Genomic DNA, 17327 nt, shown 5'->3' with positions numbered 1-17327 from the left:
AAACTGTGTCTTCCTTGAGTTGTCCTTGATACAGAATCCAGGTGGCTAATGCAGACCCTTGTTATTTGCCTGACACAAGGCACATTTAACCCTCAGCAGAGAGCATAGGTGTTGTCTCCTTGTTATGCAGAAAGGTGGGCTCTTGCTCATGGGCGCAAGTGGCAGAGCCAGGACTCGGGCCTGGTGCTGCCAGCGCTCATTTCCCCTCCACCGCGCCGTTAAAGGCCACTCCCAGCTCTGCCCACCCTACCAGCCACACACCCTCTAGGAAGCACCACTTTGGGAAATCCTGCCTGAAACCATTCTCTGTCCATTTGTTATCTGTATATCTCTACCTGCTTCATTCTTAGGTTTCAAGCTTTAAATGTATATCTTGCTGTCACATATATACAAACCCTGGATTTTGTTTTTCTTTTCCTAGAGCAATCCACATCCTTTGGTCTGGGCAAAACTGAAGGGGTTTCCATTCTGGCCTGCTAAAGCTCTGAGGGACAAAGATGGGCAGGTGGATGCCCGTTTCTTTGGACAACACGACAGGTGGGAGTTAAAACAGGCTTTGGATGTGTAGCTTCAACCGAATCTTTGATATTGTCACTGGATAAGAGAAGGGCTGGAGGGTATGGTTGTTATTTTGTTTATTGTCAGGATTGCAACCATTTTAAAAACCTTTTTCTCTACTGTGGTAAGCCTAATGTGTAGGCCTCCGTTTTTTTCAGGTGTGTTAGAAGAGAATATGACAATGCCCCTTTTCAGCGCTGCAGTTCTTTTTTGGATTTGCTGGAGTAAATTGAGCCACCATGAAAGTTTCTTCTCAAAATAATGTTTTCAGGGATCAGAAGTATTTTCCCAGATTGTCATTAAATCAACCTGTTATCACCGTGCTGAGTAGTTAACGTCCTAGTTCCTTTTCTTTGAAGCTAAAATGGGAAATTATAAGGGGACGCTATTTTGACAGCCTTTCTGCGCCTCTTTCCCTGCTCTCCCCTCTCCCCGCCCGGATACGGCACAGTGAGTTATTTCAGTTAATAGCAGTTCTCTTTTGAGAAGAGCCCCTGCATGCCGAGAACAACAGGCAGAAGAGCTGAGCAGTGGCTAATATCACTGTTCTGTTTTAGCAAGTTAGGCTATGGTTAAATGAGGCAGAAACCCTCTCGAAGCCCTGCCAAGCAGGAGAGAAAATAGGTGTTAGGGGAGAATATTTCAAATGCATATGCTAAAATTTTACATGTGTTTACACACACACACACACACACACACACACAGAGTATGCAGAAGTAAAGGAGTTTATATTTTAAACACCAGAATCTGAAATAGTGTTCCCTCTGTTTAGTTTGTCATTTTGCAAATCACAAGAAAGCCTGAATTCCAAAGCAGTCTACAAAACCATTTACTAGGCATCCCTGTGGTCCATTGTCAGCGGACAAAAAGGAAATTAATTGACGGGGTCCTGGGTTTGGTAGGGTGTATTACATTTGGATTTTAACATGCTTGTTGGAAGTCTTTTCTAATCTTCATTTATTCCTTTATTCAAAGAAATATGTATGTGTGTGCCAGGCTGAGTGTTAGATGCTGGGGATTCGGGGTGAGAGAGGAAGTTGAATAATAGACAAGTAAATAGGCAAGATAATTTCAGATCAGGAGGGAATGGATTTAGGAGAGGTTGGTGGAAGATGGGATCAGAGAGATGCGCAGGGGCCGTGGTGTCCGGAGTTTGGTATTTGAAGAGCTGGGGGAATTGGTGCCATGCTGTGTATCATCCTGCCTTTTCCATGAAACAGGGCAAGTGTTAACTGTATCCTATCTGATTTAGGATTATTTTTATCCTGTAGTATAGTGAGGATGTACTTAGAAAATAGGTGGAGTTGGAGGGAAAATCCACACTTGTCCCATGTACCAAACGTTCCCAGACCCTCAGCGTCAGGGATTCTGCTCTCAGCCACAACCCCTCTGCACCAGTCTCTTCTTCCCTTATCTGCCAGGTGCCCAGGGAAGGCGGCTTCTTGCCTGAGCTTCATGAGCTCTGTGCCAGGAGCTCTTTCCAACCCCACCTTGTAGCTTTGGGAGTTGCTTCTGGATTGGAGCCCCTCAGGGGTGCCGGGCCCCTTCTCTAGGTTTGTGAAAAAAAAAAAGAGAGTACATTTCTGATGACCTTTCCCCCTCCCGTGGCTAGTTGTTGGCAGCCCTCCAGGTTTTCCTGCACCCCCTCTGTGTCTGTGGTATCTTACCCTGTCCTAGTGAACGCTGGGAGATGCCGGGCTCCTTTTGGGTGAGAGGAGCAAGTTGAGGACATTCCACAGTGATGAGTCATGACCTGTTGGAATTCAAGGAATGTTTTAGTGGGCTTCTGGTAGGGGGTCCAAAGCCACTCCTCAAAGATGGTCTTGATTCTGGGGTAGCGTCCCTTCGTGCCCAGGGGATCTAAGGTTTGCAGAATGGGGCTCGGTTTATTGACCGCCTCTCTGGAGGCGAAATGCACTTGGCCCTTTCTCAGGGAGCTCACATCCGGGTGTGGAGGCAAGACATAAGCCCGGGCATGAGTGAAATAGGTCAGGTCACAGCATAAGAAATACAGACCATCGCATGGGGAACTGGCAAGTAAATCAAATGGCAGAGAGGCCGGCCAGGCGCTGGTATGAGTCTAGGCATGTACTAAGGAGTCTTGTCAGGTGTTTTGTTCTTTAAAAAGATTCTGCTTTTTGTTTTATTTCAAAAGCCCACACACCTCCCTATATTTGAAAAACACAGAAAATGTTTTAACTCTCTGCAGAGTGAGGGGAAAAAAAGAATATATGTATTTATATGTATATATATATACACATATAATTGGAAGAACTGAATGGCCACTTTGATAAGCCATTGAGAAGATGCGCTTAACCTGGACATGGGTTTCCTACAGTCCACTTTGCTGCCCATTGCTTTATACCTCAATTAGTTTTATGGTCTATAAAATCTAAAACACTTCCTTGGAAAAACGCTTCCTCATCAGATTTCCAGCTAAGCCTGAGGAAATGTATGTGGTGACAAGTTATGTCCCGGATTTCCCTGCGTTGGCTCTCCCTCCACTGTGGCAGTGGTGTTGGTCTGCCCACCTCCTACCTGTGCTCACCTGGGGTGCTTGTTGGAGACACAGCCAATGGCATTTTTTGCTTCCTTGGGTCTTTGTAGAGCAAACTGGGATATAGGGGTGTTGCAAGTAGGAAGATGGAACTCAGGAATGGGAGGTGGATGGTGCCGCCCCAGGCCAAAGGCCTGTTTTTATTTTCTATTGCTTTCCATACATGAAAAGTAGCACTTGCATTTAGGCTTAAGGCTTTCCAGAATTTTCTTCTAGTCCCCTTGAGGACTCCCCAATGAGAAAAGAAGGCTCTTTAGGTATGTGTGAGGCTGGGTGAGAGCTGGGGAATCATTGCTTCTCTCCTAGGCGGTGTGGTTTGGGCTGCCAAGATAGTGTGGTCTCTTTTCCTCCTCTACCAACCCGAAGCCAAAGACATTTTCTTTTTCTTTTTTTTCTTTTTCTTAAAGATTTATTTATTTCTCTCCCCCCCCCCCGACCCCCATTGTCTGTTCTCTGTGTCTATTTGCTGTGCCCCCTTCTGTTGTCAGCAGTACGGTAATCTGTGTTTCTTTTGGTTGTGTCATCTTTGTTGTGTCAGCTCTCCGTGTGTGTGGCACCATTCCTGGGCAGGCTGCACCTTCTTTCGCGCTGTGCGGCTCTCCTTATGGGGTGCACTCCTTGCGCGTGGGGCTCCCCTACGCGGGGGACACTCCTGCGTGGCAGGGCACACTTTGCACGCATCAGCGCTGCGCATGGGCCAGCTCCACACGGGTCAAGGAGGCCCGGGGTTTGAACTGCAGACCTCCCATGTGGTAGACGGACGCCCTAACCACTGGGCCAAGTCCGCCGCCGACATTTTCTTACTAGACTAAAAAGGCTAAGTCTGTTGAGCCTTTTCAGATTTTTGAAGTTTTAACTGTTTTGTTGTTCATTTTCTGTCATTATGATAGAATGTATCTGTTAAGCAGATCTTTTATTAACCATTCAAATCAAGTCATTTTAAAACAAAGCATAAGTATTTAGGAATCTTGGCAAAAGTAATAGATTAATTTGGTTTGCTTTAAGAGAAAAAGTCTTGGAAATAAGCAGAGTTGTCTTAAACTCTCTTCTTTTTGTGCTCCTAGGGCCTGGGTTCCAATAAATAATTGCTACCTCATGTCTAAAGAAATTCCTTTTTCTGTGAAAAAGACGAAAAGCATCTTCAACAGTGCAATGCAAGAGATGGAGGTTTACGTGGAGAACATCCGCAGGAAGTTTGGCGTTTTTAATTACTCTCCGTTCAGGACACCCTACACGCCCAACAGCCAGTACCAAATGCTGCTCGATCCCACCAACCCCAGTGCTGGCACTGCCAAGATAGACAAGCAGGAGAAGGTCAAGCTCAACTTCGACATGACGGCGTCTCCCAAGATCCTGATGAGCAAGCCCATGCTGAGCGGGGGTGCGGGCCGCAGGATTTCACTGTCGGACATGCCACGCTCCCCCATGAGCACCAACTCCTCCGTGCACACGGGCTCCGACGTGGAGCAGGACGCCGAGAAGAAGGCCACATCCAGCCACTTCAGTGCAAGCGAGGAGTCCATGGACTTCCTCGACAAGAGCACAGGTCAGCCCCCGGTGGGGAGGGTTGCCGTGGCCACGTGCATGTGGGCAGATCCCTGCCAGGACGCTAGTGGGGGAGCATCAGAACAGTCAGAGGAACTCAAGCATTTAGGCTCCAGTGGGGCCCATGTTAAGTGAGTCCCCAGACAGGATTCTTTGCTATTAGGGACCAAAAAGTAAGAAAAGCATTCCCAACAGGCAAGCTGAAGGTTGTTGATAGAAGTGGGCAGAGATGGCCAGGGATTCAAATATTCACCTGCCAGTGCCTGTGGGGTTAATCACACCAACTTCCCATAGCACTATGTTTTCTGTGCCAAGAATTCTATTTTGATGGAAATCACTTAGTGGATCCCCCATTTCGGTAGGCTCTAAAAATTATTTTCCCAAAAATATAACCCCCTTGCAAGTTATGTGCCTGGGTCATTTTGCTAGTCATGAATTAGCCATTGAGAAAAGGGAGAGGTTACTCAGAATTGCTTTAATCTTACAGTTGCCCCTTTTTCTGTAAGGGGTCAGGGAGTAAATAGTTTAGGTTTTGGTTGTGGGGGTCTCAATCACAACCATACCATGCTGTCATTGTAGTACTGAAGCAGTGATGGAAAATAAGTGGCTGTGTTCCAATAACACTTTACTGATAGACACAGAATTCTGCATTCCATGTAATTGGCATGTTTCACAAAATACTCATCCTTCTTTTGATTTTTCTTAATTATTTAAAAATGTTAAAAACCATTCTTAGCTCGCAGGCTGTATAAGAACAGATGGTAGGCTGGATTTGGCCAACGGGCTGTCGTTTGTAACCTGTAGTGTAAGTCCAAGAAAGTTAGGAGAAACTCTGAGTCATTCTCCCCATTTTACGAGAAGCTAAATTGAGGTCCTGTGGCCTGTGTAAGGGAGGGGCCTAAGCTCCCACAGCCAGATCCTGGATCTTGGCCTGTTTTCTTTTCACTGCACCCTGTTGCCCTCTGCTGTTAGCAGTGATAATAACATTAGTGGAGGGAGGTGTGGAATATGTAATGAAATGCCCCCCATAATCAGGGATAAAACCATTGTGTTGAGGCTGTAATTTATTTAGAATCATGTAAGAAAGATTTTCATTTGCTAGGAAAAAAAACTATAAGTAGTTGTAAACCAGTACAACCAGCAACGTAAAACTATGAATTGAAATAAGTCAGCCATTAACAATAAAACTTTGATGAGAGTTTAGAAGCCTTCCTTTTGTTTGGGGATTGAGGAGCTCAGCCATGCATTTGGTGCTCCATAGAGCTGGATTTGACTTTCTAAGAAGCGCTTTGCGTGGCCAGAGGCCTTTTCTTCATGGGGTCCTGGAATCCTGCCACCTTAATGGCCAAACTGATTTTATATTCACAGCGATTTCTCTGGTTCCCCCTTTATATTGACTTTCTTGATGCCTCTGCCAATATTTACTTGCAGGGTCCTCATTTAAGTCATGAATATGCATGAGGGTATCAGAATCCTGGGCAGGGCCCTCACCACCCTCTGAGTTAATGGTCCTTTGGGCGTATCATTCCATTATGGGTTACTGTTTGGGGAGAAGGAAAAAGTTCATGTACTTCTTTCTTTTAAATTGAGAAATCAATGTGTGTAATCGTTTATTACAAAAACCTCAAGTCACAGATAATCCCATGTCCCCCAGATTGCCACTGTCAACCCTTAGAAATTGTTTCCAGCCTTCGTTTTTATAGTGGTTTATGGATCTTACTATTAAGTTGAAAACTCAAATGTTCCTGTCAGGCAGATATGGAAATAAGTGAGACAGAAAAGTGGGCCAGCAAAAGGAAACTCGCTTTTCAGAAATGAGGCGAGATGTTCACAACACCCCAGCAGGAGTGGCGGACTGGGATGATCTGTTTTTTTTGCATACATACCTGTGCTTGTGTGTGTAAAACATCCCCATACGGCACTTACCCTTCTGACGTGTGATGTACTTTTGGGATCTGCTCTGAGTTACAGTTTTTTACCAAAACAGTGCAGCTTCTAACTCCTGTGGATCAGGACCTGTAGCTCTCAAGATGCTGAACTGGAGGTGTCTGCCTTTTCTAAGACCACTTCCCTCTCCTGCTAGGTCTCACCAGGGGGGGAGGTGAGCTCAGTGCCACCAGATTGCTGAGTTTTCAAGAGAAGCCTCAAGGCTATGTATATACATAGATTTTATTTTTTCTCTCCTCTTCCCCGCCCCAGTTGTCTGCTCTGTGTCCATTCGCTGTGTGTTCTTCTGTGTCCGCTTGTATTCTTGTCAGCAGCACCAGGAATCTGTGTCTCTTTTTTGTTGCATCATCTTGCTGCATCAACTCTCCGTGTGTGCGGTGCCACTCCTGGGCGGGCTGCGCTTTTTTCGCGCTGGGTGGCTCTCCTTACAGGGTGCACTCCTTGCATACGTGTGGGGCTCCCCCATGGGGGGACACCCCTGCGTGGCACGGCACTCCTTGCGTACATCAGCACTGTGCGTGGGCCAGCTCATCACATGGGTCAAGAGGCCCTGGGTTTGAACCCTGGACCTCCCATGTGGTAGATGGATGCGCTATCTGTTGAGCCAAATCCACTTCCCAAGTCTATATTTTTTGAAAACAGAAACTACTGCACCTTCTATGTATTGCCTCAAATTCTTAAAAAAAAAAAAAAAAAGAACTGTATGCCACATAAAATGAATCTATATACTACTCTTTCCATGAATCACCTGTGTACAACATCTGGGCTAGATTGTTTAGATTTTTTTCAGTTAACCTTTATTATAAGTACATTTCTATGTTAGTTAATGACCCTTGAAAACATCATTTATATCAGGGCCTCTTCTTCTACCCTAGACCATCCAGGGCTGCCCTGGAGCTCAGCTCCTCTGTGTTTGGCACCCCCAGGAGTCCTGGTGGCAACCCCTTGAACTTGTAGGCTGTTCACAAGGTTTTATAAGTAGAGAAGAAACATAACACGACGGATGAACTCCACCCGGCCCTACCCAGGGTGCTGGGGCTTGTGGGAAGAAAGGGGGAGCGGATGTGGTCAAGTGGTTGAGTGCCTGCTTCCCACGTGGGAGGTCCCAGTTTGCCAGCGCCTCCTAAAAAGAAAAAACAAACAAGCAATCAAAAGGAAAAAAACCAACTAAGGGATGCTGAGCTCAGTGGTCGAGCACCAGCTTCCCACCTAAGATATCTGGGGTTCAATCCTTGGCCCCAATACCTCAAAAAAAGAAGTATTCTAATTTGATTCCAAGACTCATGTTTCATGCAGTCAGAATAGCACTTAGCACAAGTTAGGATTTTGTAATGTAGGTAAACAGACCATGTGCTTTAGCCCATACTTGTGAATTGTACATCTAAGTATAAAATCTGATTAAATTATTTGTGATTTCACAGGGAGTTAGTTCTTCCTTTGGGTAATATTTATGCCTTTATAAAAGGATTAGCATCTGTTTCTAAGTTTAATTGAACATTTCCAAATACCTCTTTGCTTTTCAAAATGTCTTAGAGTTATTTAAAGTAGAGCTTCTCAACTCTACCCTCTACGCCTATAATTGTGAAAGATAAAAATATCTTTAGGCACGTGCCCAGTATTCCCTGGGGGGCAAAGTTCACCCCCTACCTGTTGAGAATCACTGATTTAAAGTACCATGATTCTGAAGTTTTACACTGGTGACAATACTTGCTTAACAGTCCTCGTTCTAGCTTTTCAATATTTACATTTAATTTTGTATCATTTTTCTCCTAATATGAAATAATCCTTTGAAAAATTTTAATGCGATAGAAAAATAGCATATAGTTCTCCCCAAGGTTATTCCCTTAGATTTTTAAGTATATATAGTTATATGAATAAAATATAATAACTTGTGGCAGAGTGAATAGAAAGGTAATAGACTTTGTGGCAGAATACAAAGCTCTCTGTTTCTCTCCACTTAGCAGTGCTCCTTTGACATCTTTTTCTGTCAGTGCAAATGGTTCTAATTGTCAGTAATCTCAAGAGGGTGCATGAATACGAAGAAATGATTAGCATGTGAATTACTGAATTTTGGAATTCTTGGGGAAGAAACTTGGTTTTGTTCAAGTTATGCTAATGTAAATGACGCTTTAAATATAAGTTATATATTTGTTTTTTTGTTAATTCAAATTATAAATGTGTGTGTGTGTGTGTGTATCTATGTGTACATATAAATAAAATGTCCTTTCCAACTTTTTTTTTTTTTTAAAGATTCATTTATTTATTTAATTTCCCCCCCTCCCCTGGTTGTCTGTTCTTGGTGTCTATTTGCTGCGTCTTGTTTCTTTGTCCACTTCTGTTGTCGTCAGCGGCACGGGAAGTGTGGGCGGCGCCATTCCTCGGCAGGCTGCTCTTTCTTTTCACGCTGGGCGGCTTTTCCTCACGGGCGCACTCCTTGCGCGGGACACCCTTGCGTGGCACGGCACTCCTTGCGCGCATCAGCACTGCGCATGGCCAGCTCCACACGGGTGAAGGAGGCCCGGGGTTTGAACCGCGGACCTCCCATATGGTAGACGGACGCCCTAACCACTGGGCCAAAGTCCGTTTCCCGTCCTTTCCAACTTTCTAACCCCATATGCTATAAAGGCATTTTGGCCAGTCTAGCTTTTTCTTTTTTTAAATGAAGTGAGAGTCACAAAACAATAATTAGCCATTTAAAGTGTACAGTTCATTGGCATTTCGAACATTCACAGGGTAGTGCAGCCACCACTTCTGTCTAATTCTAGAACATTTGCATCACTCCAACAGTCTAGATTTTATGTGTTTCTCTAGATGACCATGTACAAAACTGGAAGAGTTTTCAAGAATATATCCATTGAACCTTACTGGAGTCAGATAATGACAGAATTCCTCCCCCTTCGTTTACATTTTTTCGTGTTAACAAATGTATTTTTCAAGTGTTTTAAAGATTGCTCCCCCAACAAAACAGCAGTAAAGAATAGAGTAAACAGGGCAAATTGGCCCACAAGCTGTATGCCTCTAGCTGACTTTCCTTTAAGATGGCAACAGTACGCACACATGGTTAAAATAAAACCAACCAACCAATATTAGAGCAGTGTAGAAAAGTGTAAAGTAAAAGGTAAAAATTTCCTAAAGCCCAGTTGTTCTCCCAAGATTATCACTATTAATATGATTCTAAAAAGAAATTATGTAAAATTATAATAATGTGTATATATGTATATAAATAAATAACTTACAGTCTTCAATTAATTGATATGTATAAGCCACATCCCATTTTCCTATTATAAATACTGCTGGAAATTCTGAGTTGGTGTGTTTTATACAGTTGGATTTTGGATATTATTACCTGGTATTCTCTAGAAGACTTTTCTAATTTATGTATGTTCTTCTTTGCTCACTGATCCTCAACATTAGATGTTATTTTTGAACAAGTTGCCACAAAGGTGAAAAGAGAGAGAGAGAGAGAGTGTGTGTGTGTGTGTAATAACCTGGGTTTGCATTTATGTTGAGCCCAGAGGCTTTTGCGGTTTTGTTCATTTTTCCTGTTCTTATCTCTTCTTCTTTGGGTTGTTCATCACTTTATTATCTCACCTTGTTTTTAGTAGCTATATAATATGGAGGCACTTGTTTAGATTATCTTTTTATGAAACAGATTTTATTTCATTTTTTATTCTTTTTTTTAATTATCTTTTCTTTATTGAATATCAGATCACAGTCATGAGAAGAGAAATGGAGACTCAGTCTCCAATGCATTATTTCCTTTATTTAATTGTAAATGTATTGGGCACCTGATATGTGCCAGGCAGTGTCCTGGGTACCTGACGGCATCCAAGACAGGCGAGGGTCTGCTCTCCTGGAGCTGGTTCTCATGGCAGAAGAGAGACAGTGAGCGAGAGACGTCTTGGCATGTTAGATGGGGTCACGGGGGGAACCCCAAGGAGGTGGGATTTGAGCTGGGACCCGAGTGTTGAGAACTACGCAGCTCACGTGATCTGGAGACAAGAATCTTACAGATCTTCCAGGGCTAACCAGAAGGCTAGTGTGGCTACAGAGTCCAGAGTGAGGCCCAGAAAGGTCGGACTTGAGGTGGAAGAGGAGCTGATGTTCTGTGGATGGTTTTGGCTAAATGAGTGGCGTTCTCATTTCATTTCCTCCTTTCTCACCCTAGCTGCTGTGTGGAGGGTGGTGGTATGATACCCAGTTAGTACCAGTGGGCAGCTCTTCAGGGTCTCGATGGGGAACGATGGGTGAGGGTTTGTATGTCACAGCCTTTTATTTCCATATTGCCCCCTAAGGAGCCATTTCAGACATTTCCCCCCTGATTCTCCCCCATGAAATTTATATACATATTTTAGATTTTTATCATTTATTTATCCCCCCCATCTGCTCTCTGTGTCCATTTGCTGTGTGTTCTTCTGTGTCCACTTGCATTCTTTTTTTTTTTTTTTTAAGATTTATTTATTTAATTCCCCCCCACCCCGGTTGTCTGTTCTCTGTGACTATTTGCTGCGTCTTGTTTCTTTTGTCCACTTCTGTTGTCGTCAGCGGCACGGGAAGTGTGGGCGGTGCCATTCCTGGGCAGGCTGCACTTTCTTTCGCGCTGGGCGGCTCTCCTTACGGGCGCACTCCTTGTGCGTGGGGCTCCCCTACGCGGGGGACACCCCTGCGTGGCACGGCACTCCTTGTGCGCATCAGCACTGTGCGTGCGCCAGCTCCACACGGGTCAAGGAGGCCCAGGGTTTGAACCGTGGACCTCCCATGTGGTAGAGGGACGCCCTAACCACTGGGCCAAGTCCATTTCCCCTCCCCTTGCATTCTTGATAGTGGCACTGGAAATCTGTGTCTCTTTTTTTGTTGCATCATCTTGCTGTGTCAGCTCTCTGTGTGTGTGGGTGCTTGGGGTGGCTCTTTTTTTGCTTGGGGTGGCTCTCCTTTTGCGGGTGCGCTTCTTGTGCATGGGGCTCCCTTACACGGGGGACACCCCTGTGTGGCACAACACTCCTTGCGTGCATCAGTACTGCACGTGGGCCAGCTCACCACATGGGTCAGAAGGCCCCTGGGTTTGAACCCTGGACCTCCCATATGGTAGGCGGATGCTCTATCGGTTGAGCCGAATCCGCTTCCCTCTGCCATGAAATATTAAAATCATTTTCTTAGGTATGCGTATCCATGCTTTATAAATAAAAAGTAAACTTTTTTCTCATTTGCTTTATTAGTTTCTTACTGCAGCCGTAACAAATTCCCCCAAACTTGGTGACCTAAAACAACAGAAATTTACTCTCTCACTTTCTGGAGGCCAGAAGTCTGAAATCAAGGTGTCAGAGCATTGGTTCCCTCTGGAGGACTCTTCTGTGTGTCTCTTCCAGCTGCTGCTGGTGGTGGCAGCCCTCGCCTCCCATCTGCCCCGCCTCCACATGCTGCTGCCTCTGTGTGTGGTCTCCCCTTGTCTTAAAGGGACACATCGTTAGGTTTAGGGTCCACTCTCGTCTGAGATGGTGCCATCTTGAGATCTTTAACTTAACTACATCTGCAAATTCCCTTTTTTGAATAAGGGCACAATCCCAGGTTCTGGGGGTAGGGCATTGGACATGTCTTGGGGGAGGGGTGCTGCCATTTAACCTTTACCCCTTAAGAGCCACTTCTCCTGCCCATGTTACCCCTTTTGAGAATGCATGGACCAGGGTGATGCAGTGGAGGTGGAGAGATCATCTGGGGTATATCTTGGAAATGGAGTGTAGAGGCCTTGCTGAAGAACCAGATGAGATGGTACGTGGGAGCAAATGGGAAATCGGCGGGGGGGTTGGGTAGGTGGGTCTGGTCTGAACAACCAGGTGGACAGTCACAGCATGAACCGAGATGGGGAAATGAGGAGGGACAAGGTCTTTCATAAACTGGAGAGGAGGGGAGGGCAGTGGCATGCAGCGTGGGTGCCTTTTGTACCTTGAGACCCATGTGTTGCCACACAGCCCCAGGGTGGCTGTCCCTTTATTCATTCTCTGAAGCTTTGCCCAGAGCCTGTGAGTGTGGGAACTTACCCTTTCCCAGATGTATGCAGAGGTAATCAGGCCCTATGGGAGACCCGTGTTTTCCCTGCCACCTTTGTTCTTGCCACATCCAGATGCTTTATTTAAAATTTTAAAAAAATTTAGAATGCACATCTTAAATCTTAGTGCTTTAAATTTAATTACAGAGGAATTGCTCCAGTTTATTTCATTTTAGTACCCATGAATGTATACACACCATAATAAAAAAAAAAAAGAGGAATTAGTTTATGTGTGTTCTTGCTAAAATCTTTTCAGGGACCACAAGTGGGGCAAGTGCTGCGCCTAGATTACCTGCCTGCCAGCCTCCTCTTTTTGCTTTTATAACTTGACCTGTTAAGCAGGGAACGTGGACTCCCTTGGTTGAGTTCCTCATGCAGTAGCGTGTTGGGGTTACGTTTTGTTCCTGCTGCTGCTTAGGTTTTGGCTTCCTTTTCAAAGTTCTCTGCAGGTCCCAAGCACTGCTTCAACTAGCACACAAGGCCTTTCCCAGGAGGACCTGCTTGCTCTTTGCCTAAGTGAATACAATTAGAGGAGCCCTGGACTTTGATCCTCATGGGAATATATTATGTGGCTCTTATGAGCCACTGTGAATCCCTTTGGTTTAAGTATGAGGATTTTTAAAAACCGTGCCTTTATATGTGTGTGTATGTGTGTGTGTGTGTATAATACCTAGGTCTTTTTTTTTTTAATTAGGTCTTTTAAAATAACTATTCTTGTTTCTTTGTTGTAACAAGCACTTTAGTTCTACCTGTTACAGTACCAGTATTATTACTAATGGTTATTAGTAATAATAACCATAGTCCCCAGTTGTGAAAATATTTATTTGCCAGGTGCTGGGCCAGGCATTCTCTTAATCCTTAGAGCCACACTTAATTTTGTATTTCTCAGCTTGATTCTCAAAATAATTTCTAATTTTTATTGAATTCCTGGTAAACACCATTTGACATGCAAAATAGCCAGTCTAATCCTTACCCTCCTCATTTCTAGATGAGGAAAGGGAATCCCAGAGCTACCCCTACTTCATCCCCACACTGAGAATAGCTTTAGCCCGACTGATAATTGGGGTCCAGCTAATTCTTTGCTGTGGGTAGCTGCCCTGGGCCTTGTGGGATGTTTCGCAGCATCTCAGGTCTCTCTGCACCAGAGGCCGGTGGCATTCATCACCTTCCCTCCCACCCCCCACCCCCCAACCGTGACAACCAAAAATGTCTTCAGACATTGTTGAGTATCTTCTTTTGACAAGTGAGGAAACTGAGATGAGTACTCACCAGAGTGTCCAAGGACTTCTGTAGTCAATTGAGGAGGTGGAGATTCTTGTTTCATCTCATCTGCCTCAAGGGATTCCTAATTCCTTTGCCACGAGACCGGCCATATCACCTCAGCGTAAATGTTGCGCTCGCCCAAGGAAAGTCGGCCATTTTGTCATCTGTACCAGGGCCAGCTATTTCTAAATGGGCTCGGGAGGATTTAACATGACAATCCTGCTAATTTGGAATTGGAAGGGCAAAGAGTATCATCAGTTCAGGGATCTTTCAGGGGCCTCACTGGCCCACCAGCATGCTTCATTTTGTTAAGTAATTTGGTTACCCATCTTCTCCCCTAACCCCAGGGAGATGAGGCTGAGGAGGAGCAGATTAGAGGAAGTTTAAAGATACTTTTAAAAGCGCCAGGCAGAGGCCCTGTAACTCCTTATTCTTGTAAAAGTTTGAAACACAAGGAGGGAGATAATTTACCAGCTTTCCCTCACTCCATCTGGTACTGGGTTTGGCGTCACTCAACATTGGAGAACAAGAAACGGGCCTTTGAAATGAGAAGCTGGAGCTTTCCCCAGGGGTGGAGCTAGGTACAGCAGGTGCTTGTGGCTGTGTGAGCTGCCCCACTTCTTCCCACAAACTTACGAGATGTCACTTGTAAGCCTAGCTCCCTATCTCGGCATCTGGACCATGGTGGGGGCTGGTTTAATCGCTATTTATTTTGAGATTTACACCCATGAATGGGCCAAAACCAATTTCAGTGGAAGCTTAGCCGATTTGTCTTAGAGCTTTGTGTTTAATGGAATAACTGGGAGGCCTTCTTCCTTCGTGGTTTTAACGGTTTAATGTTGGGTTAAAGCTCTTTGTAGAGAATAAATGGCTAGCCTTTCCCTGCCCACCCTATCCTGGGGTGCCATGGTAGCCTTGTTGAAATCAAATACAGTTTGACATTTTCTCCACTCTTCTTTTACCCTATACCTAAATGTTGTTTTTATGTGTTTATTTATAGCCCCGTCTCTTAACAATTAATTATATACTTTTCCAGCGTCACCAGCCTCCACCAAGACGGGTCAAGCAGGGAGTTTATCTGGCAGCCCGAAACCTTTCTCTCCCCAAGCGACACCACCAGTCATGACGAAAGTGGACAAGACTCCCACCACTGGAAGCATCCTGAATCTTAACCTGGGTCAGTTGGAAGTTTTGAAGGTCTCTTTTTGTGGGAACCACTAATAGTTTTACAAGTTATGATGTCCTCTTTTGCATGGGGTTCTTAAGCTTTGAACTCTTTCTCTCTATTCAAAAAATGTAAAAAGTACAGTGAATGAAGAGTGATCACTAAAAGGAACAAGGAGGAGCTTCCCTGGGGCTTGCTGACACGAAAAGTGTTTTATCTGGAAAAAGTACCTTAGGCCAGTATTAGGAACTTTAATTGCCCTTGACTCTCAGGAAGCCATTTCTTATATATGTGGATATAAATGCATGCTTAGAAGTCAAAGAAGCAAGTTTTATGAATCAGTATTTAACTTCCTATGTGTAATATACTGTGATGTACTGTTCCCTTAATTCTTTTTCTTCTTTTTTTCATGTTGGTTTTCATCCCCTGAATTGATGTCTTTTGACCATGGGATTCAGTTGGTAGTTATAAACAAAACTGCACCAGGCCAAAGTTTCCAGCAAAAATCGACGCTGGAAATGTTAAATAACCAATTATGAAATTAATATTTTACTGAGTCCATCCTGAGCTCTGGTTTCTGTTGGGCATCTCCTGTGTGCTGTGTCTTCCTCTAGGCCTAAAAGCAGGTCAGCCAAGCACTGCTTTCAGGGAGCTTGGGTTCTTGAGAGGGAGAGGCACAATCCAGGTGATGGGTGCTGTATAGGCAAACAGTGTTGCTAGGACAGGGACCCTGAGGGGTAGGCCTGGGCCTGGGAGAGTTTCACTTAGATGGGGCGGGGTCTCAGAGGGCTTCTTTGAAGAGGTGATATTTGAGTCTCATCATGATGAGAACAATAAAAGAACCTCTTTTACAGGTTCTTTTAAGAATTAAGTGAATAAATAGGAACCAAGGGCTTAGAGCAGTGTCGGCTACAAATAGTTGGCTGCTATGTTATTTCTCAGGGTGGTTGCCAATCAAATGCCTACATAGAAGAGGCGATGCAGATGGCAGTGTTCAGGGACGTTTTTGGTTGTCACGACTGGAGGGGGTGGCTGCTGTCATCTAAGTGGGTGGAGACCAGGGGTGCTGCTAAACATGCTGCAGTGCACAGGGCGGCCCCATACTACAAAGAGTCATCCAGCCCCAAATGTCAGTAGTGCTGCCGTTGAGAACCCTTGGCCTGGAGCGTCAAGGTTGAGGGCCCTGGGATACTTGACCATGTAGAGAGAAGGAGGAGGAGGGAAGCAAGCAAAGGAGCAGTGGGCGAGGAGTTGGCCAAACCAGGGAGCACGTTGCCCCTGCAGCCTCCAGCACGGACGGTTTCAGAAAGAGGGGTGGGGGGTGGCCAGCCCAGTGGAACGACAGTCACGTGGAATTCACAGCCCTTTTTTTTTTTTTAAGATTTATTTATTTATTTATTTCTCTCCCCTTCCTGCCCCCCACCCTCGTTGTCTGTTCTCTGTGTCTATTTGCTGCGTCGTCTTCTTTGTCTGCTTCTGTTGTTGTCAATGGCACGGGAATCTGTGTTTCTTTTTGCTGCGTCATATTGTTGTGTCAGCTTTCCATGTGTGCGGCGCCATTCCTGGGCAGGCTGCACTTTCTTTCGCACTGGGCAGCTCTCCTTACGGGGCATGCTCCTTGCGCGTGGGGCTCCCCTATGCGGGGGACACCCCTGCGTGGCACGGCACTCCTCGCGCCCATCAGCACTGCGTGTGGGCCAGCTCCACATAGGTCAGGGAGGCCCGGGGTTTGAACCGCGGACCTCCCATGTGGTAGACGGACGCCCTAACCACTGGGGCAAGTCCGCCGCCCTCACAGCCCTTTTATGGTCAGCACCTCCAAGTTCCTCCTGTGCTACGGTGCCCTTTTCAGATGGAGAAACTGACCTCTGGGGAGGCGGATCCAGGTGCCCAGGCTGCAGAGCCGGACTGCGGCAGGGCTGGAGCCTCAGCCTCAGTTTCTCCATGGAGACCAGCACCTTTTCCATCCTCGGTCAAGGGCCCACCCCTCAGTGTGACCCAGATATAATCAGCCAAGGTGGTTTCAGATTAACTGGGAATTCCACACTCGAAGGAAAAGGGACCATTTGCTGGCCTGGGCAGCATTCACTGTTCCCAGCAATGTGGTCTCCTTTCTCACAGCCTCCTCTCCCTCCCAGCCTGAAAAGCAATGCTGTGCAGAGGCGTTCTCACCATGCCCTTTCCTCTCGGCCAGTCATGCTTGGCAAGAAGGACCCTTTCCCTTCAAGCAGGCGGGCAGCCTCAGGACT

The 17327-nt window shown here is 45.5% G+C and overlaps 1 protein-coding gene across 50 annotated transcripts in view; it reads left to right on the top strand.

The window, feature by feature from the left end:
- ZMYND8 (zinc finger MYND-type containing 8) overlaps nucleotides 1–17327 on the top strand; it is a 112473-nt gene that overhangs the window by 56070 nt on the left and 39076 nt on the right. For all 50 annotated transcript variants that reach the window (XM_071211765.1, XM_058287189.2, XM_071211766.1 and 47 more), the window contains 3 exons: nucleotides 422–537; nucleotides 4180–4661; nucleotides 14950–15090. In XM_071211765.1, the coding sequence (XP_071067866.1) occupies nucleotides 422–537; nucleotides 4180–4661; nucleotides 14950–15090 (739 nt within the window). The remainder of the gene's footprint in view (nucleotides 1–421; nucleotides 538–4179; nucleotides 4662–14949; nucleotides 15091–17327) is intronic.

The sequence above is a fragment of the Dasypus novemcinctus genome, chromosome 24, assembly GCF_030445035.2.
Source record: "Dasypus novemcinctus isolate mDasNov1 chromosome 24, mDasNov1.1.hap2, whole genome shotgun sequence".
Taxonomy (NCBI): domain Eukaryota; kingdom Metazoa; phylum Chordata; class Mammalia; order Cingulata; family Dasypodidae; genus Dasypus; species Dasypus novemcinctus.
Note: the sequence above shows the minus strand (reverse complement) of the source record. Positions and strands in the feature narration are given on the sequence as shown.